This window comes from Eptatretus burgeri, chromosome 4, assembly GCF_056783735.1.
Source record: "Eptatretus burgeri isolate ZD-2024b chromosome 4, Ebu_testis_v1, whole genome shotgun sequence".
Classification (NCBI taxonomy): domain Eukaryota; kingdom Metazoa; phylum Chordata; class Myxini; order Myxiniformes; family Myxinidae; genus Eptatretus; species Eptatretus burgeri.
The window spans coordinates 70,957,611-70,979,561 of record NC_140964.1 but is presented as its reverse complement, the minus strand read 5'-3'; the positions used below and the strand labels follow the sequence as shown (position 1 = coordinate 70,979,561).

The 21,951-nt window shown below is 50.9% G+C and overlaps 1 protein-coding gene across 1 annotated transcript in view; it reads left to right on the top strand.

Annotated features, from left to right (window-relative positions):
- Positions 1-18,870, top strand: part of LOC147028311 (gamma-aminobutyric acid type B receptor subunit 2-like) — a 51,912-nt gene extending 33,042 nt beyond the window's left edge. Inside the window, exon 4 of the mRNA XM_085878599.1 lies at positions 17,767-18,870. Coding sequence (XP_085734725.1) covers positions 17,767-17,883 — 117 coding nt within the window. The 3' untranslated portion in view covers positions 17,884-18,870. The remainder of the gene's footprint in view (positions 1-17,766) is intronic.
- Positions 18,871-21,951: the final 3,081 nt, after the last annotated feature.

The window sequence follows — 21,951 nt, the reverse complement described above, 5'->3', positions numbered from 1 at the left end:
CGAGTGAGTGGAAGGCCGCGAGTGAATGGAGCACCACGTGTGAGTGGTATGGGTTATGCAAGGGAGACCGTGTGTGTGAGAGAGCGGTATGTGAGGGAGATGTCGGTTGGCATGCGGGAGCACGCAGCTGCGTCTCCCGGGGTGAGTTTAATGGTGAGGTGTGTTAGCGTCGTAACACGCGGGAGTGCGTGTGTGGAATGGAGACGGAGACGGCGACAGAGGAGAGAAAGCCGACCAGCGGCTGTAGTTGTTTCGGGGACCGTGCCGGGTTCGCCCAGCAGTGAGCACGAGGTTCGTGCTGTGCAACGCACGAGACCCCCACGTGCTCGCTTGCGGGAATGAAGTCCCGGTCCGGAAACGCACGCGGTGGATTTGCCGATCCCGCGGACGGACAAAGTTTAGGCAGGATTACGGATTTGGACCGGACGGGTTCTCCACGCGATCGTGTGTGTTAAGCTCCAACGGGCAAAGCACATGTGTTCGCGTGGGGAACCCCTCGAGACGTGGGGCTTGTTTTTTTTTTTTTATGCGCACGGTGACGTCATGGCTGTACGTGGGGTTGGAATCCGGCAGGAGGGGTATCCCTGCCGGATGGTACCGTCCAAGGAGGGACGAGGAACACGTGCAGCTGCATGACGTCACGGGCAGGTGTAAAGTGCGCGAGTTGCCGCGCTGGTGCTGCGCATGAAAAAAAAAAAAGCAAGCCTCACTTTCGGGTGCACAGGATTCCTGGGCAAGGGGTGGAAGACCCCCTTGATCCTGGGCACAGGATGGAAACTAGTTAGGGGGAAGGGTTAGCTTAGTTAGACCGACTTCATGGGGCAGGGGTAAGTCCTCATGGAGTCCGTGGAATGGATTAGTTAGAGGGATTGTAGCCAGATTTAGGTTGGGAAATTGATTTATGGGATTATTTGAGGACATGGACAGACTTGTGAATGTGTTGTGGGGACGTAGCTTAGCTACGTAGTGTTAAAAGGAACGTGCTGTAGTTTAAGGGACGACGTGGGAGCACGAGTTAGTTAGGGGGGGTAGTTAGGAGGATGGCAGAGTTCAGTGGTGTGTGTGTGTTGAAGAGTTGGTGAGTTGTGAGTACGTGTACATGTTGAGTGAGTGAGGCCAGCGGGTCTGTGTGTATGGAGTGAATGGGGAATGCATGGTGCGATGAGTGATTGGGGGGAGGAGTGACTCCCGCCCAAGGGACCCCGGGGTCAGAGTAAAGTGAGTTAGCTGGGTTAGTCAAATTGAAAAATGGAGGTTGTTTTGTTGTTGGTGGGAGTGTAGGCTCGAAACCCGTTTGGAGGGGTGCAGGAGCCCTGTTGACGGGCTTGGGAGCGTGGCTGCGAAAGGTGAGTATCGCTGAGTGGGTACCCCGGGCACCAGGCTAGTCGGCCGCGGTAGGCCATGGGCCCATGGGGGGCCGGGATAGCGTAGTGGGCACGGGTGCGCCTCCTTGGTGCGGGGGCCCGGGGCGCCATTAGCCGCGTGGGCAGTGTTGTGGGCACGGGTGACCCTCGGAAAGGGGCCTGGGAAGCCAGCCTGCCACGTGTGCGTTTCAGGGGAGGTGCCATGGGGGGCACTCCCCGGTGTTAGGGAGCTGGTAGGCTCGGAGGCAGTGTAGTGCCCGGGGGTGCCATAGCGGGAGATTCGGCAGAGGGTCATGCCTGCCAAAGGGAGCCACGTGTCCCAGCCATGAGACCGTGTGAGGGCACGGAGAGAAAATTGGGGGGCGAGGCCCGAAATTGTGAGGACACCAACACAGGCGACGGGAATCTGGGTTGTTAGAACCAATAGTTTAAGCGAGAGGTGCTTGTTGAAAGCCCCGGGGTAGTTTAACAGTTAAATGGTTAGGGTAGATTAGGAGATGTACCCCTCCGCACCATCCATCCCCTCGCTGTCGTTGTGGGCCGCTGGACCCACTTTGGGTTAGATCGCCGAACTCTGGGGAGGCCATCCTGAGGCTTCGTTGGGCCTCGACACAGGACGTTAGCTCTCCCTTATTCCCCTCCGGGAAGGGAACGTAGGGGTTGGGAGTAGGCTAGGTGACAGGATAGGTTAGCCGAACAAGGACGATAAAGGGGGTAAGGGGACGATTTATAGTGGGGAAGTAAAAATAAAAACAACAAAAAAAATAAGTTGGGGCTAAATTGGGGTTTGACAAATTAAGGGAGTGGGTATGTACAGTGACAGGCAAAGGCGATAGGTTGGGAGGGAGACAGGTAGGTAGGTCCGAGCCCGCCTTCCAAGTGGCCAGCACCACCGCACTCCCTCCACCAACCTCCACGGAACGGCAAAGGCTGGCCAACTTCATCTGCGGCTGCTGTGCTGCAAGGCCTGTGCCGGCTGGATCGTCTGCAGCTGCTGTGCTGCAAGGCCTGTGCCGGCTGGATCGTCTGCAGCTGCTGTGCTGCAAGGCCTGTGCCGGCCAGTTCATCTGCTGGCTGTTTTTCTTCAAGGCCTGTGCCGGCCAGTTCATCTGCCGGCTGTGTTTGCCTGCAGCGGCCTTCTTCTGCGGGCTGTGTTTGCCTGATCACCCTTGCCATGCCATGCCCACTGCCCCTGTTCACCAGCCCCGTTCAATTTTTGCTTTGCCCCCCCCCCCCTGTTCATTGCCATGTGCGCCAGGATCAAGGCAACAGTTTGCAAGCTGCAAGAACTGCCCCATTGGCAGCTACAACACGGGCCTGCAGTGGCGGCCCGTGCACCGTGTTTGTGTCCATCCATCTATCCGTTGTGCTCATTGCGTGTGCCACTTGAGCTGGCACGGAGACTGCGTTGTGCAGCCCATGCACCGTTGTGGTTCACTGCGTTCAGTTCAAAAGGGAAGGCCTTGGACTGCGTGTGAGCAGCCAGCCACGTTCCCTGTCACCTGCATTGTTTTGAGCCAGAGACTGCATGCGAGCAGCCTGGCTCCCTGCTAACTGCTTTCTTTTTGCAGAGTTCAGTGATCCTGGGCCATGGTTTAGTGTAAAATTTGTAAGTTAAGGTTAAGATGTACTGTAAATATGAGTGCGCCCCCGGCATGTCTGTCCTAGCGCCGGCAATTTTATTTAAGTCGTCCGTGTGAGTGAGTTTGTTTCGGTAGTTACGCAGCCCTCAGGTTATTTATTTTGGGGACACGAATACCATGAATGTCGCACTCAGGGATCCGTAGGTAAAATGTACTAGGGGAAAACTACACATGATGGCACACGAAAATTTGACGACTCGGGACGAGTCTGCAAAAAGGGGAGGGGGTAGTGTTGTGGTTACCAAATTCGCAAACCACCATTCAGGTCCCTTAGGTGAGATATCTCGGTAAGTATATGTGTAGTTAGGCCCAAACCCGTTGTCTAGAGGGAATAAATGTTATTCATGCGTGCTGCGACTCTTCAGGATAGCCGTTTTCTTTTACTATCTTTATTTTGGACCAACCGCCATGATTACCACCGCCAACCGCGTCTCAACAGTCATCACAACATCAACCACCCACCGCGGCGCCGCTTCACCACAACAGCCACGACCTTTTACCGTCAACCCTCGCAACCGTCGCATCGCCACCGTTCTTGCGCCGCTTGTGGGTACCGGTGTTGGACTCGTGCAGGGCGCGCGCCGAACAGCGTGTACAAAACCATGGATTTTCCGCTCCAAAAACGGATCAAAAACGACTCACGCCCACTTTTGTTCCGTCCAATCGGTGAGCGAGGGGCGATTTGGCCCCGCCTCCAGGGCGTTGGAGGGCGGTCGCTATATGCAAATTCATGGATCAAAATGCATTCACGCCCACTTTTTCTCGGGCCAATGGGGAGCGAGGTGAAAGGTCGAAGGCAGGGGGTCAAAGGCGAAGCCACGGGGCTTATATAAGCGGCTGCGTTCGTCAGAAAAGGTTGTCGTCATGTGCGTTGGTTGTGTGTGCGTTGGAAGGAGTTCGCAGGAGGAAGAGTTCGGAGTTGGAGTCGGAGCGAAGAGGACGGAGCTGTGGAGAGGCGGCGGCGGCGAGGGCAGACGAGGGGGTGCTCGCGTCGGTGCCGGGAGCTGCACACCAGGGAGGCCGACGGCGCGACCTGGTCGAGGTGGAGACGCTCGTCGCGGGACCCGAGATGGAGTAAAAATCCTCCTTTCCCCGAGCATCAGCAACCCCCTCCTGTTTCCCCCCGCGCTGAGATAGTGCGACCAAGGGGGCCCCCTTCCCACCCCCTACCAGACACTGTCCGCGAGGCCCGCGGAGTTGGGGCACCATCGCCGCTTCGCGCCTCATCATCAGACGGGTAGGCCCGACCCGGTCTCGGCCTCAGGCCCGCCTCATCCTGGAGGGTGGTTCTCTTTTCTTTTGCTTTGGGAATGTGTTTTCGGCGCCGTCTGTGAAGTAGAATTGTATAAGTGTTGCCGTGTGCTCGGTAGTCGGTATTAGCTCTGCATTGTGTCTTCGCTTTTACATTTGCTTTTTGTGTAAAATTGCATTGTGTTTCTCTTCTTTTCTATGTGCTTTTGGTGGAATTGTATATGTGTGCTTTCCGTTCATCGCGAATAAATGTGCTTTGTGTTGAACTGTTTCCCGCTTCGCTTCGTCATTTCTTTCATTGAATCCTCATCTTGCTTCACGTAAAGGGTTGGTAGTGGGCTGAATACGCCCGATAATTAATCGAACCGTCGAGGTCGATGAATAACACCACTCGGTTATCCCGATAGTACGGAACGGGTCGCTTAAGTGGCCCGTGTCCGAAGTCGACCTGCGGCGAGGTGCGATCGCCCGGTCTACCCTCCGTGTGGGTACTTAGGTAGGTCGAATTTGGCGAGCAACCCTATCCCACGCGGGGGCCGATTGGCTCGATCGCGGTGAGACCGAAAGGTCCACCCGTGACTGGTTCCCGGCGTTAGTCCGAGAGGGTCACGACTGGATTGTCCGTCCGGTGGGCGACGTGCCGCGATTCGAGTTACGTGGCCGTCACACGCCGGCGGGCGCGAATCCGCAACACTGGTGTCAGGAGTGGGATACAAATCCATCGCCCTCCTCGCGGCACTGGTATCGGAGAACAGGAAAACGGGCTGTCCTGTCTCCAATTAAATTCACGGGAATCGGTCCAGGGGTGAGAGAAGCGACCCCCGATTCCCTCCAAATTACGAGCGAGCTAAATTAACCCTTTAAGAGAAGCAAGATGGCGTCTCAAGGCGAGCAGGAGCCGGGGGTATTAGGTATGTGTCGTCATGTAGGTTCCATGGCCCAGGTCGGTTCTTTTTATAATTATAACCCCACCACTAACTGTGGTCAGTGGGAGCGGCTTGAGCACGAACTTTGCCAGCAAACGGAGTCGCACAATGGCAGCGCGATCGCACCTCAGTGCAGCACGGAGCGGGCTGATATTAATGGCACAGCACGAGGCGTGAGCTCCCAGTCACCGGTTCACGGCACGTGGTCACGGCATGTGCCATGGCAGGCGTGGCAGGATGACTATGCGAGCATTGGCAGGCTTCAGGCACAATTGGGGGATGTCTTGGAAAAGGTGAAGCGTTATGAAGAATATATCGAGGAGGTGCAACGTGGAGTGGACGAGTCACAACGGCACGCAGATGCGCTTCAGAAAAATTATGTGTACGGGGGACACAGCGATTGGACGATTTACTGGAACGAATTCGGTGGCAAAAACATGACTTGGCCAATAGAGTCGACAAATTACGTGGGAAAAAGAATTTGGTAGTGTTTTATACCCGTCAGTTGGAATATGCAAAGAGCAAACTGAACAAAAGAATAGAGGAACAGCAGATTGGTATCTCCCAGGAAAGGAAACAATGGGAGGAAGAATGGAAAACCGAGCTCGAAAAGAAACAAAAGGAGCACGACTTGGAAGTAAAACAATTAATGGAAAAATTATTGGAGCAAGCAAGGCGGTTCAAAGAACTGGAGGAGAGAGTGAGGGAAATACTGTTGGAAGAGAGAAAATGTGAACACGATGGGGAGTTGGAACAATTGAAGGAAAAGATAAGAACAGGCAATCAGGAAAGAGAAAGCCTAGAATGGAAGATAAAAAGAGGAGAGAGACAGCTCGAGGATAGGTCGGAGGAATTGCTGGAAAAGTCAGAACAGTTCGAAGAACTGCAGGGAGAATTGAGGGAGGAAGGAGAAAGGAAAACAAAGCTCGAAAAGGAAAAACGCGAACAAGATGGGGAATTGGAACTACTGAAGCGAGAGGTAAGGGCAAGCCAGTTTAAAAGAGAAATCCTGGAAGGGGAGATTAGAATGGGAAAGGAATGGCAGAAAAAACTAAATGAATACAGTAAAAAAAGGGACGAATTGAGGAGGGAAGCGGTGGAAAGAAGAGATGAAATGAGTGAAGAAGCACGCAAATTGAGAAAGGAATTGGAAACAAAAACTTCTGAGATACTGAAACACGAAAACAAAGAAAGAGGATTACAAGACGAACTGAGGATGTTAAAAGAGGAAAGGAAGAAAACAGAGAATGAAACGTTAAGGAACCACACTGAGCATATTGAACAATTCGAAGCCAAAGCAAAGTCGGAGTGTGCGGAGATGAGAAAGGAATTGGAAAAGAAAGCTTCTGAGTTGCAGAAACACCAGAACAAAGAGAGGGAATTACAAAACGAGTTGAGGATGGTGAGAGAAGAAAGAACGACAACAGAGAATGAAACGTTAAGAAACCACACAGTACAGATCGAACAGCTGGAAGCGAAGGCCAGATTAAAGAATGAGGAACAAGAAAGAGTACTGAAAGAACAAGGAATGAGACAGGAGAAGGAAATCGCCAACTGAAGGAAACCACGAGATTGCAGAATGAGATGCAAGAAAGAGTAATGATGGAAGAACGAATCAGACAGGAGAAGGAAGTCAGCCAACTGAAAGAAATAACGAGATTGCAGAATGAGGAACAAGAAAGGGTACTGAAAGAACAAGGAATGAGACAGGAGAAGGAAATCAGCCAACTGAAGGAAACCACGAGATTGCAGAATGAGATGCAAAAAAGAGTAATGAAGGAAGAACAAATCAGACAGGAGAAGGAAGTAAGCCAACTGAAAGAAATAACGAGATTGCAGAATGAGGAACAAGAGAGACAGTGGAATAAAAAACTGAAAGTGTATGAATTTGAAACTGAACGACAAAAGGAAAAAAATAGGTTGGAATACGAGGAGAAGTTGAAGGAGCAAGGAATGAAGCAGGAAGGAGAAATCAGGAGATTGAAGGACACAAGGAGATTGGAGAGGGAAGAACGAGAGGAACAATGGAATAGAAAACAAAAAGAACATGAATCTGAGGTTGACCAATTGAAAGAAAAGCTGAGGCTGGAGTACGAGGAGATAGACAAAGAACAGCGAATGAAACACAATATGGAGATGAACCAAATGAAGAAAACCATGAAACTGGATAAGGAAAAACAGGAGAGGAAACGAGGAAGAGTCATTAGACAGCAGCAAATGAAACACAAAAAGGAGATTAACCAAATGAAGAAAACTATGAAACTGGAGAAGGAAGGACAGGAGAGGAAACGAGGAAGAGTCGTGAGAGAACAGCGAATGAAACACAGGAAGGAAATGAGCCAATTGAAAGAAACAATGAGATTGGAAAACAAAGAGCAGGAGGAACAGTGGGAGAGAAAACAACAACTATATGAGTGTGAAATTGAACAACTAAAACGGAGAGCGAGACTGGAGTCAACGGAGATTGAGGAGCTCCGGAGGGAGAACGAACAGCTAATGGGGCTCAGAGAAAAAGAACGACTCAGATGGGAAGGAAAAAGGAACCAGGAAGAGACAGAAATAAGGAACAAGGAGAGAAAATGTATAGAGACACGGGAGACAAGAGACGAGGTGAAAGGAATTGCGAGGGAGAGAAGAGAACAATTAATACGGAAAGCAAGGATGAGGTACGCAGAGATCGTGAAAGAGCAAGGAGTGAAAAACAGGGAAGGATGGGAGCGACTGAAGGAGAAAGCAAGGTTGACCGACATAAAGATAAGGGAAAGACGCCAGAAAGAAGCAGAGACCAATAGACAAGAGGAGACGACAGAAAGAATAAAATGTATAGAGACACGGGATATAGAGGGTGAATTGGACAAGGTTAGTGACGCACACACACACACACAGAGGTAGTGGAGGACCATGAGGGGGAGCTGGCTGACTGGGTGGAGGCCCAGTGCGAGCAGCTGGATGGCCTCCTCCAGGAACGAGGGGAGGGGGTATGCCCCCTTGAGGCGAGTCACGACCAGGTGAGTTCGGTCGTGCTTTGCGAGGTCGAGGGGAGGAGTGCTGCGAACGGGTGCTTGGAGAGCTTGGGGGGTATAGAGGCCCCGGAGACCCTTGTGGGGACACGAATCCCCAGTGTAGTTGTCCCTGTGTGTGTGGTGCAAGGTGTGAGTGCGTCCCCGTGTGTGGAAGCGACCCCGTGTGTGAGTGGTGTGGTGGCGATGGTGCCGGAGTACGTGCTTCCCAGCACGCCGTGTGTGGATGAGGCACCGTGTGTGAGTGAGGCCGTGTGTGTGGATGAAACGGCCAGTGTGAGTGAGGCACCGCGGGTTAGTGCCCCCGCGTGTGTGAGTGAGGAATGGTGTGTGGATGAGGCACCGCGGGTGAGTTCCCCCGCGTGTGTGAGTGAGGCACGAGTGAGTGGAAGGCCGCGAGTGAATGGAGCACCACGTGTGAGTGGTATGGGTTATGCAAGGGAGACCGTGTGTGTGAGAGAGCGGTATGTGAGGGAGATGTCGGTTGGCATGCGGGAGCACGCAGCTGCGTCTCCCGGGGTGAGTTTAATGGTGAGGTGTGTTAGCGTCGTAACACGCGGGAGTGCGTGTGTGGAATGGAGACGGAGACGGCGACAGAGGAGAGAAAGCCGACCAGCGGCTGTAGTTGTTTCGGGGACCGTGCCGGGTTCGCCCAGCAGTGAGCACGAGGTTCGTGCTGTGCAACGCACGAGACCCCCACGTGCTCGCTTGCGGGAATGAAGTCCCGGTCCGGAAACGCACGCGGTGGATTTGCCGATCCCGCGGACGGACAAAGTTTAGGCAGGATTACGGATTTGGACCGGACGGGTTCTCCACGCGATCGTGTGTGTTAAGCTCCAACGGGCAAAGCACATGTGTTCGCGTGGGGAACCCCTCGAGACGTGGGGCTTGTTTTTTTTTTATGCGCACGGTGACGTCATGGCTGTACGTGGGGTTGGAATCCGGCAGGAGGGGTATCCCTGCCGGATGGTACCGTCCAAGGAGGGACGAGGAACACGTGCAGCTGCATGACGTCACGGGCAGGTGTAAAGTGCGCGAGTTGCCGCGCTGGTGCTGCGCATGAAAAAAAAAAAAGCAAGCCTCACTTTCGGGTGCACAGGATTCCTGGGCAAGGGGTGGAAGACCCCCTTGATCCTGGGCACAGGATGGAAACTAGTTAGGGGGAAGGGTTAGCTTAGTTAGACCGACTTCATGGGGCAGGGGTAAGTCCTCATGGAGTCCGTGGAATGGATTAGTTAGAGGGATTGTAGCCAGATTTAGGTTGGGAAATTGATTTATGGGATTATTTGAGGACATGGACAGACTTGTGAATGTGTTGTGGGGACGTAGCTTAGCTACGTAGTGTTAAAAGGAACGTGCTGTAGTTTAAGGGACGACGTGGGAGCACGAGTTAGTTAGGGGGGGTAGTTAGGAGGATGGCAGAGTTCAGTGGTGTGTGTGTGTTGAAGAGTTGGTGAGTTGTGAGTACGTGTACATGTTGAGTGAGTGAGGCCAGCGGGTCTGTGTGTATGGAGTGAATGGGGAATGCATGGTGCGATGAGTGATTGGGGGGAGGAGTGACTCCCGCCCAAGGGACCCCGGGGTCAGAGTAAAGTGAGTTAGCTGGGTTAGTCAAATTGAAAAATGGAGGTTATTTTGTTGTTGGTGGGAGTGTAGGCTCGAAACCCGTTTGGAGGGGTGCAGGAGCCCTGTTGACGGGCTTGGGAGCGTGGCTGCGAAAGGTGAGTATCGCTGAGTGGGTACCCCGGGCACCAGGCTAGTCGGCCGCGGTAGGCCATGGGCCCATGGGGGGCCGGGATAGCGTAGTGGGCACGGGTGCGCCTCCTTGGTGCGGGGGCCCGGGGCGCCATTAACCGCGTGGGCAGTGTTGTGGGCACGGGTGACCCTCGGAAAGGGGCCTGGGAAGCCAGCCTGCCACGTGTGCGTTTCAGGGGAGGTGCCATGGGGGGCACTCCCCGGTGTTAGGGAGCTGGTAGGCTCGGAGGCAGTGTAGTGCCCGGGGGTGCCATAGCGGGAGATTCGGCAGAGGGTCATGCCTGCCAAAGGGAGCCACGTGTCCCAGCCATGAGACCGTGTGAGGGCACGGAGAGAAAATTGGGGGGCGAGGCCCGAAATTGTGAGGACACCAACACAGGCGACGGGAATCTGGGTTGTTAGAACCAATAGTTTAAGCGAGAGGTGCTTGTTGAAAGCCCCGGGGTAGTTTAACAGTTAAATGGTTAGGGTAGATTAGGAGATGTACCCCTCCGCACCATCCATCCCCTCGCTGTCGTTGTGGGCCGCTGGACCCACTTTGGGTTAGATCGCCGAACTCTGGGGAGGCCATCCTGAGGCTTCGTTGGGCCTCGACACAGGACGTTAGCTCTCCCTTATTCCCCTCCAGGAAGGGAACGTAGGGGTTGGGAGTAGGCTAGGTGACAGGATAGGTTAGCCGAACAAGGACGATAAAGGGGGTAAGGGGACGATTTATAGTGGGGAAGTAAAAATAAAAACAACAAAAAAAATAAGTTGGGGCTAAATTGGGGTTTGACAAATTAAGGGAGTGGGTATGTACAGTGACAGGCAAAGGCGATAGGTTGGGAGGGAGACAGGTAGGTAGGTCCGAGCCCGCCTTCCAAGTGGCCAGCACCACCACACTCCCTCCACCAACCTCCACGGAACGGCAAAGGCTGGCCAACTTCATCTGCGGCTGCTGTGCTGCAAGGCCTGTGCCGGCTGGATCGTCTGCAGCTGCTGTGCTGCAAGGCCTGTGCCGGCTGGATCGTCTGCAGCTGCTGTGCTGCAAGGCCTGTGCCGGCCAGTTCATCTGCTGGCTGTTTTTCTTCAAGGCCTGTGCCGGCCAGTTCATCTGCCGGCTGTGTTTGCCTGCAACGGCCTTCTTCTGCAGGCTGTGGTTGCCTGCTCACCTTTGCCATGCCATGCCCACTGCCCCTGTTCACCAGCCCCCGTTCAATTTTTGCTTTGCCCCCCCTGTTCATTGCCATGTGCGCCAGGATCAAGGCAACAGTTTGCAAGCTGCAAGAACTGCCCCATTGGCAGCTACAACACGGGCCTGCAGTGGCGGCCCGTGCACCGTGTTTGTGTCCATCCATCTATCCGTTGTGCTCATTGCGTGTGCCACTTGAGCTGGCACGGAGACTGCGTTGTGCAGCCCATGCACCGTTGTGGTTCACTGCGTTCAGTTCAAAAGGGAAGGCCTTGGACTGCGTGTGAGCAGCCAGCCACGTTCCCTGTCACCTGCATTGTTTTGAGCCAGAGACTGCATGCGAGCAGCCTGGCTCCCTGCTAACTGCTTTCTTTTTGCAGAGTTCAGTGATCCTGGGCCATGGTTTAGTGTAAAATTTGTAAGTTAAGGTTAAGATGTACTGTAAATATGAGTGCGCCCCCGGCATGTCTGTCCTAGCGCCGGCAATTTTATTTAAGTCGTCCGTGTGAGTGAGTTTGTTTCGGTAGTTACGCAGCCCTCAGGTTATTTATTTTGGGGACACGAATACCATGAATGTCGCACTCAGGGATCCGTAGGTAAAATGTACTAGGGGAAAACTACACATGATGGCACACGAAAATTTGACGACTCGGGACGAGTCTGCAAAAAGGGGAGGGGGTAGTGTTGTGGTTACCAAATTCGCAAACCACCATTCAGGTCCCTTAGGTGAGATATCTCGGTAAGTATATGTGTAGTTAGGCCCAAACCCGTTGTCTAGAGGGAATAAATGTTATTCATGCGTGCTGCGACTCTTCAGGATAGCCGTTTTTCTTTTACTATCTTTATTTTGGACCAACCGCCATGATTACCACCGCCAACCGCGTCTCAACAGTCATCACAACATCAACCACCCACCGCGGCGCCGCTTCACCACAACAGCCACGACCTTTTACCGTCAACCCTCGCAACCGTCGCATCGCCACCGTTCTTGCGCCGCTTGTGGGTACCGGTGTTGGACTCGTGCAGGGCGCGCGCCGAACAGCGTGTACAAAACCACGGATTTTCCGCTCCAAAAACGGATCAAAAACGACTCACGCCCACTTTTGTTCCGTCCAATCGGTGAGCGAGGGGCGATTTGGCCCCGCCTCCAGGGCGTTGGAGGGCGGTCGCTATATGCAAATTCATGGATCAAAATGCATTCACGCCCACTTTTTCTCGGGCCAATGGGGAGCGAGGTGAAAGGTCGAAGGCAGGGGGTCAAAGGCGAAGCCACGGGGCTTATATAAGCGGCTGCGTTCGTCAGAAAAGGTTGTCGTCATGTGCGTTGGTTGTGTGTGCGTTGGAAGGAGTTCGCAGGAGGAAGAGTTCGGAGTTGGAGTCGGAGCGAAGAGGACGGAGCTGTGGAGAGGCGGCGGCGGCGAGGGCAGACGAGGGGGTGCTCGCGTCGGTGCCGGGAGCTGCACACCAGGGAGGCCGACGGCGCGACCTGGTCGAGGTGGAGACGCTCGTCGCGGGACCCAAGATGGAGTAAAAATCCTCCTTTCCCCGAGCATCAGCAACCCCCTCCTGTTTCCCCCCGCGCTGAGATAGTGCGACCAAGGGGGCCCCCTTCCCACCCCCTACCAGACACTGTCCGCGAGGCCCGCGGAGTTGGGGCACCATCGCCGCTTCGCGCCTCATCATCAGACGGGTAGGCCCGACCCGGTCTCGGCCTCAGGCCCGCCTCATCCTGGAGGGTGGTTCTCTTTTCTTTTGCTTTGGGAATATGTGTTTTCGGCGCCGTCTGTGAAGTAGAATTGTATAAGTGTTGCCGTGTGCTCGGTAGTCGGTATTAGCTCTGCATTGTGTCTTCGCTTTTACATTTGCTTTTTGTGTAAAATTGCATTGTGTTTCTCTTCTTTTCTATGTGCTTTTGGTGGAATTGTATATGTGTGCTTTCCGTTCATCGCGAATAAATGTGCTTTGTGTTGAACTGTTTCCCGCTTCGCTTCGTCATTTCTTTCATTGAATCCTCATCTTGCTTCACGTAAAGGGTTGGTAGTGGGCTGAATACGCCCGATAATTAATCGAACCGTCGAGGTCGATGAATAACACCGCTCGGTTATCCCGATAGTACGGAACGGGTCGCTTAAGTGGCCCGTGTCCGAAGTCGACCTGCGGCGAGGTGCGATCGCCCGGTCTACCCTCCGTGTGGGTACTTAGGTAGGTCGAATTTGGCGAGCAACCCTATCCCACGCGGGGGCCGATTGGCTCGATCGCGGTGAGACCGAAAGGTCCACCCGTGACTGGTTCCCGGCGTTAGTCCGAGAGGGTCACGACTGGATTGTCCGTCCGGTGGGCGACGTGCCGCGATTCGAGTTACGTGGCCGTCGCACGCCGGCGGGCGCGAATCCGCAACAATACATACATACACACACACACACACACACACACACACACACACACACACACACACACACACACACACACGCCACAGAACACTTTCATACAAAACCCCCAGAAAAGAACAGGGCTCGTGAGCCTTTATTTCCACTCGGAGCTTGGATGACCGGAGGCTCACAAGAGGCCAGGCAGGTTACCTTGCCACCCCTTGTGACGGCTAGAAGGTCTTCGGGTCAGTGATCCCTGCTGTCCCTGGCTTGCCCCTCGTGTCACACGCACCGTCACTTGAGTGGCCGGGCGGCTTGAGCAGCTTGGCAAGTGGCTTGCTCAGTTCTCCTTGGTCGTCCGGCCTTCACTGCGGCCTGGGCGGTCGGGCCTGGCCAGTGACGCGCTCGGAGGAGTGAACGGGTCTTTGCTCTTTTAGAGTTGATGCCCTTTTATGACCCGTCCACTGCCTCAGTGCTGCTCGACCATCTCAAGGCCGTTCGCCCGCACCGCGACGTAGCTTGAGCGAGTGGTTCGTGCTCCGTCACCATGAGCGAGTGGTTTGTGCTCCGTCACCATGAGCGAGTGGTTCGTGCTCTGTCATCATGAGCGAGTGGTTCGTGCTCCCTCACCCTGAGCGATTGGTTCGTGCTCCGTCATCATGAGCGAGTGGTTCGTGCTCCGTCACCCTGAGCGAGTGGTTCGTGCTCCGTCACCCTGAGCGAGTGGTTCGTGCTCCGTCACCCTTAGCGAGTGGGTCGTGTTCCATCACCCTGAGCGAATGGTTCGTGCTCCGTCACCCTGAGCGAGTGGTTCATGCTCCGTCACCCTGAGCGAGTGGGTCGTGTTCCATCACCCTGAGCGAATGGTTCGTGCTCCGTCACCCTGAGCGAGTGGTTCATGCTCCGTCACCCTGAGCGAGTGGGTTGTGTTCCATCACCCTGAGCGAGTTGTTCGTGCTCCGTCATCCTGAGTGAGTGGTTTGTGCTCCATCACCCTGACAGACAGAGTGTGTGTGTGTGTGTGTGTGCGTATATATATATATATATATATATATATATATATATATATATATATATATATATATATATATATATATATATATATATATATATAATCACTTCATTTTCTTACAGACAGAACAGGTGAGTGGCCAGCAGAAGGAAAGACCTGGCAGCAGATGTTCTCGTCAGCAGATGGTTGCAGGAATGCATGGTAGAAGCAAGTAAGATGGCAAGCTTCAGCAGGGCTGAGCACCTCGGGAGATGAGCACCCCTGGTCTCCCACACTATTGCCCCCCACTGGCACACGGTGTGCAATTCCCTCTCTCAGGGTGCTAAGCCCACTCAGTGCTTTCCCCGCCCTTCTTGGGCTCTTTGGTCCTGCTTGGGGCCTGGTATCCACCGAGCGCCGGGACGCCCTTCTGCCAAATACCTCACCCAATGAGTCACATTCCCATCCCGCCAATGAACTTTTGCACCTTTGAACTGAAATAACTTCACTGCACCCAACACCAACACAGGAACGGTGTCCAGATCCAAAACAGCTGAATTCCCTTCACATTACGCTAATAAAAGATGAGATTTGCTCCATCGGAGGTTACACCTGCTTCTTCTAAAAACACATACACCCGCTTCGTACCATCCAGTCAATTCGTGATGACGAAACAAATTTTGATCATGCACCTTATTCATCTCATTACATCAACTCATTCATTTATCCTTTCAATCCAAACTCCATCAGGACAAAGAAGAAGAAGAAGAAGAAGAAGAAGAAGAAGAAGAAGAAGAAGAAGAAGAAGAAGAAGAAGAAGAAGAAGAAGAAGAAGAAGAAGAAGGAGGAGGAGGAGGAGGAGGAGGAGGAGGAGGAAAGTTCTACATGATCATCTTTCATTGATAAAGAAATATCCCGAATGTCAATTTAATATAAAGTCCTCCTAATCCCTCTAATCTAAACAGTCGCTGTCAGCCTCCCTGCGTCTCTTACCCTCTAATTACCCCCTGGGCCACGTGGATTATCCACTGACCCAGCAGCCATTGCCTCCATGCCCAGCACTCACACAGCTACACAACCCCTGAGGAATCCCTCCCCATGAGATTCCTCAGGTAGGGTGACCACAGTTGTGGTCACCAAGCCAATTTCGACCACATTCCCTGCACGATTTGCCATGCACTCCACACGACACACTGTGCTCTCAACCCGGGGTCCCCACGTGACCCCTCCCTGCACGTCTTGGTGCTTCTGCCAATTCTCGCGTGGGACACCATGCAAATTTGCCCTATGAATTCACCCTCCCTTTCTATAGGGCTCAAGGGTCACAACTCTTTCCCCCAATTTACCTCTTGGCCCCCTCCTTTTCTCATAGCCTTACGTGGGCAATGAAACACACTCAACCAGCGACGTTTCTTTTTAACCCAACAGGCTCTCTGAAAAGCCTGAAGGTTACCAATTGCTACATAGCTCCATGCAGTATTACAGCAAAGGTTATGAGACATACCTTTCCGATTGTAAGAATTACCCACACTGTAGTGTGACTTGCGTAATTGAGAATATCAACAGACACGGTATATCACAAATCGGGGAGCAGAATCATTGCTCTGTTTTAAGAGCATTGCCTCAAGAGGGGTGAGGGACCATACAGCAGGTTAAAAGATGGGACAGATGTTCAAACCTCTAAAACCTCGAAGATGTGAAGAAGGAGTTCAGCGACATCTTGACAAGTCAGGAAAAAAACAGGTCAAGTTTGTGGAATAAATTCCATGGAAGAGCACAGAAAAAGAGCCAATGTACACAAGCCTTTCATTGTTTTTTGTTTTTTTTCAAAGAAAGTGATTGCATGATGTGGTTCGAGGAATAGACATCCTGGTGCTTCAAAATGTGGAAAAAATATGTTCTATGAAGAAATGAGACCAGTTAGTCAAACATTGTGAAAATCTGATCGTGAGGATTGTGTAATGTGTTGGAATACAAATTATGAGTTTATTATTATATAACCAATCACCTTCAAAATCACACACCAAGTTAATTGGCCTCCACCTGTGTTAAATAGCAATGATTCTGATTATTTCAGAATAAAATCAGCTGTTCCTGTAAGTTTCCTCTTCTGGGTAGTGCATTTCACAGCAAAGACTCAACCATGAGCACGAAGGAGCTTTCAAAAGGCTTCCGTGATGAACTTGTGGAAATGCACAGATCAGGGGATGGGTATAAAATATTTCAAATACCTTGAATATCCGTTGAAGCGCAGTCAAGGCGATCATTAATAAATTAAAGACATATGGTACCACCAAGACCCTGCCTTGATCAGGCCGTTCATCTAAACTGGATGACCAAGCAAGGAGGAGACTGATCAGAGAGGCCACCAAGAGACTATTGGCAACTTTGAAACAGCTCCATGCCTTTATGGCAGACTGGTCACTGTGCATGTGACAACAATATCCAAGCACTCCACAAGTCTGGCCCATACGGTGGGGTGGCAAGAAGGAAGCTATTACTCAAAAAGGCCACCTTGAGTCCAATTTAAAGTATGCAAAAAACCACAACGGAGATTTTGAAGCCATGCGGCAAAAAGTTTTGTGGTCTGATGAAACCAAAATCAAACTTTTTGGCCTAAATGCAAAATGTTATATTTGGTGCAAGCCCAACACAGCACATCACCCAAAGAACACCATCCCTACTGTGAAGCATGGTGGTGGCAGCATCATGTCATGGGGATGTTTCTCATCAGGAGAGACTGGGGCACTTGTCAGGATAGAAGTAAAAATGGATGGAGCAAAATACAGAAAACTCCGAAAGGAAAACCTGCTGCCCTCTGCAAGAAAGCTGAAATTGGGACGGAAGTTCACGTTTCAGCATGAATATGACCCATAGCACACAGCCAAAGCTACACTGGAGTGCCTAAGGAACAAAAAGATAAACGTCCTTGAGTTATGATGTGGAAAATAAAGGTGAAAAAAAGTCTGTTTTAATGCAATTTAATTCCAGGCTATAAGGCAGCAAATGGTGAAAATTTTGAAAGGGGGTGTAGACTTTCTCTTGGCACTGTATGAAATGTTTGGACAGCAATACTTTGTGTTATCTGTTGTCAATAACATCCTGTGTGTCTCATGACATTTGGTTGGCTCTTGTCTAATATATCTTGACTCAATATTATATTTGATGCTGTGGAGTTTGTTTTGAATGACTTTGTGCTCTTCCAATCATAAAGTAAACAATATATATACACAGTATATGTATTTGGATATTGTAAAAGCATGTGACTGTGTGTAGGTGCGAACATGGGTTCTGACCGTGGGGTACACGACAGCATTTGGAGCAATGTTTGCCAAGACCTGGAGGGTACATGCCATCTTCAAGAATGTGAAAATGAAGAAGAAGGTAAGGTAGCATTGGTGAATTTATAAGAGTCCATACATTAAGAGCGGAATATGACTGACTTGCAGAGAAATGAACTCCTCCACAATTATGCTGCCAAAAGTTTGGCAGCATAAAAAAAATTTTGGACAGGTCAGAAAAAATGAAAAATCGACCGAATACTGACAGGTCTAATAATAAATGTATCTACCCTTTACTAAATTGCTGTCAATTATACCAACTTGAATTTAAACTGGGAAGGACATTGTGGATAACGTCCCTTCACATTCTTCCCAGATGAATACTGAGCCAACTAGAAGGGCACTCGGTCGAGCATATACCGCCACCCCGTAACGCCTGATCCACGAGAACATATCTGGCCCAATACATTTTTGAGATATCGTTTTTGAGCCCGATCTCTCAATGGTGACGAATTACTTAAAAATTCTCGAAGTCGGATCCGGATTCGAATCTTAACCAAAATCGAATCATGTCCACCAAGTTTCATCTGAATCCATCCACAACGTTTTGAGATATCTTGTACACAGACAAACAAACAAGCAAAACAGAGAGAAAGGAGTGAAACCATAACCTACTTCACCTTTGGTGGTGGAGGTAATAAATGAATGTGCTGCACAAGAAACTGAGACTTCTGTTTTCTCCGCTGAGTTTCAAATGTAAGCTCGGGTTAAGGGTCCGAGAGAGTCAGGTCCTAAAGTGTCGGGTGCTGGAGAGTATGCTTTCTGGAGGGTGGGAGTAGGTTCAGGGAATACAGGTGGATCTTCCATGCAGTTCCATATAAATCTCATGATTCCATAAAAATACCAATGAAAGTGTTATTATGGAGCTGTGTGGAGCTGAAACCTCTTTCTATTAGTTTCTCTACATCTGCATCACATTTTGGCCAATCAAGTAATCCATCAGAATGCAATCACAATATCGATTGGTGTCCCACTGTATCCCCAAAGGATCGATAGCTCTTTTTATTTTGAATGGGCAGCTCAATTTCTTTGATTTATAAGTCACAATTGGAGAATGGACATAACTATGGGAAATATGTGGCTGAAAGTTGTTGATAAAGCATTCAGAGATGACAGAATGGCATAAAATATGCAACTATTATTTTGGAGCAAACCTGACATGTCGTTGTTAATCATTTGATCCTGATGAGTATGCTCCAAACCAAACCAATATTAACGTGTTGAAAGTAAAAGATCACTGAAAATTTATTTTTTGAACTTTTACAGTCATGATAAACTATCACCGCTTCTATCCAATTTACTCCAGTTGGTGTTCCAGCTTAAGCGCTGTACCGATAATTGTGTGTGTGTGTGTGTGTGTGTGTGTGTGTGTGTGTGTGTGTGTGTGTGTGTGTATACTTACATATTTTCATGTATATATATATATATATATATATATATATATATATATATATATATATATATATATATATATATATATATATATATATATATATATATATATATACCCACGTGGTCTTCAGGTTGTACAGGGTGTAAAGGAGTGAAGCTGTCGCAAAGAAATTACCTCGTATTAGTAAATTAATTAAAGCTGGGGTGCAACAAAGCAATAATGGGGCAAATTACCTCCTCCTGACTGTTTAAACCAATTTCGACCTTTTTAGGTACATCGTGGTTAAAAATCTGATCTTAGAAAGTTTTGTTGTGAATTAACTTTGGGAGCTCAAAGCAGTAAGGTCACAAACAAAAAAACACTTTAGATTTACATATCGAGCTGGGCAATCGATTTTCCTGTCGCAGCCTCTTCTTCATCATCTCAGGGAGGTGGGATCACTTTTTTTTTTCTTACATCGACCAGCGTACAGTGAGATCTCTCGGCAAAGCCATGGTTAATAGAAAAATGCCCAATCAGAACCTCATTCAAGGTTACAGGAAAGCTCACCCAGAAACATCCAAAAAGTACTTAAATAGCTCATTTTAATATTTAACGAAAAAGATTGTCACATAATGGCTCTGGAAACACCCCTAAACCCCCTGCAAGTGTAAAACTCAATCAGGTTTGGACACACCCCCCCCCCCCACCAAACTCGAAACCCCAACCCCCACGCATTACATACGTCATTTTTGAATGCCCCCTCATATTTGACCGTTTAGAGGTTGGAGATATCGATAATACTGTTGCGGTTTTCGCGCCCGCCGGCGTGCGAACGGCCACGTAACTCGAATCGCGGCACGTCGCCCACCGGACGGACAATCCAGTCGTGACCCTCTCGGACTAACGCCGGGAACCAGTCACGGGTGGACCTTTCGGTCTCACCGCGATCGAGCCAATCAGCCCCCGCGTGGGATAGGGTTGCTCGCCAAATTCGAACTACCTAAGTACCCACGCGGAGGGTAGACCGGGCGATCGCACCTCGCCGCAGGTCGACTTCGGACACGGGCCACTTAAGCGACCCGTTCCGTACTATCAGAATAACCGAGCGGTGTTATCGTCGACCTCGACGGTTCGATTAATTATCGGGCGTATTCAGCCCACTACCAACCCTTTACGTGAAGCAAGATGGGGATTCAATGGAGGAAAAGACGAAGCGAAGCGGGAGAACAGTTCAACAATAAAGCACATTTATTCGCGGCACACGGGAAGCACACAAATACAATTCCACCAAATGCACACAAAAAAAAGAAAACACAATTCCATTTACACAAAAAGCAAACATAAAAGTGAAAACACAGTGCAGAGCTAATACCGACTACCGAGCACACGGCAACACTTATACAATTCTACTTCACAGACGGCGCCGACAACACATACCCAAAACCAAGGAAAAGAAATCCCCCAAGAATGGGGCAGGCCTGAGGCCGAGACCGGGTCGGGCCTACCCGTCTGGTGATGAGACGCGGAGCGGCGATGGCCCCGCAACCCGCGGGCCTCGTGGACAGTGCCTGGCTGGGGGTGGGAACGGGGCCCCCTTGGTCGCACTATCTCAGCGCGGGGGGAAACAGGAGGGGGTTGCTGATGCTCGGGGTATAGAGGATCTTTATTATCCCTGGTGTGCGTCTCCACCTCGGCCAGGTCGCGCTGCCGGCCTCCCTCGGGCGTGCAGCTCCTGGCACCGACGCGAGCACCCCCTCGTCCGACTCTCTTCAGCTTCTCCAGCCACTGCAGGCTTCGGGCTCCAGACTTCTTTCGTTCTCGTTTGCGACTCTCTCGTTCCGACTCCTCGTTCTCGTTCTGCTGACTCTCTCGTTCCGACTCCTCGTTCTCGTTCTGCTGACTCTCTCTGACTGACTGACGAACACCGTCCTTTTATCCCCCCGTAACTTCGCCTTTGACCCCCTCCCTTTGACCTTTCACCTCGCTCCCCATTGGTCCGAGAAAAAGTGGGCGTGAAGGCTTTTTGATCCACAAATTTGCATATATCGATCGTTCTGGAGGCGGGGCCAAATCGCCCCTCGCTCACCGATTGGACGGCAAAAAGTGGGCGTGTCGTTTTTGATCCGTTTTTGAAGCAGAAAATCCGTGATTTTGTACACGCTGTTCAACGTGCGCCCTACACGAGTCCAGCATCGGTGCCCATGAGTGGCGCGAGATGACGGTGATGCGATGGTGGCGAGTTGTGACGGTAAAGGTCGTGGCGGTTGTGGTGAAGCAGCGTTGTGGTTGGTGGTTGTTGTTGTGGTTGTGATCATGGCGGTTGGTCCAAAATAAAGATAGTAAAAGAAAAACGGCTATCCTGAAGAGTCGCAGCTCGCATAAATGACATGTATTCCCACTAGACAACGGGTTTGGGCCTAACTACACATGCACTTACCGAGATACCTCACCTAAGGGACCTGAATGGTGGTTTGCGAATTTGGTAACCACAACACTACCCCCTTCCCTTTTTACAGACTCGTCCCGAGTCGTCAAATTTTCGTGTGCCATCATGTGTAGTTTTCCCCGAGTACATTTTACCTACGGATCCCTGAGTGCGACATTCATGGTATTCGTGTCCCCAAAATAAATAACCTGAGGGCTGCGTAACTACCTAAACAAACTCACTCACACGGACGACTTAAATAAAATTGCCGGCGCTAAGACATACATGCCGGGGGCGCACTCATATTTACAGTACATCTT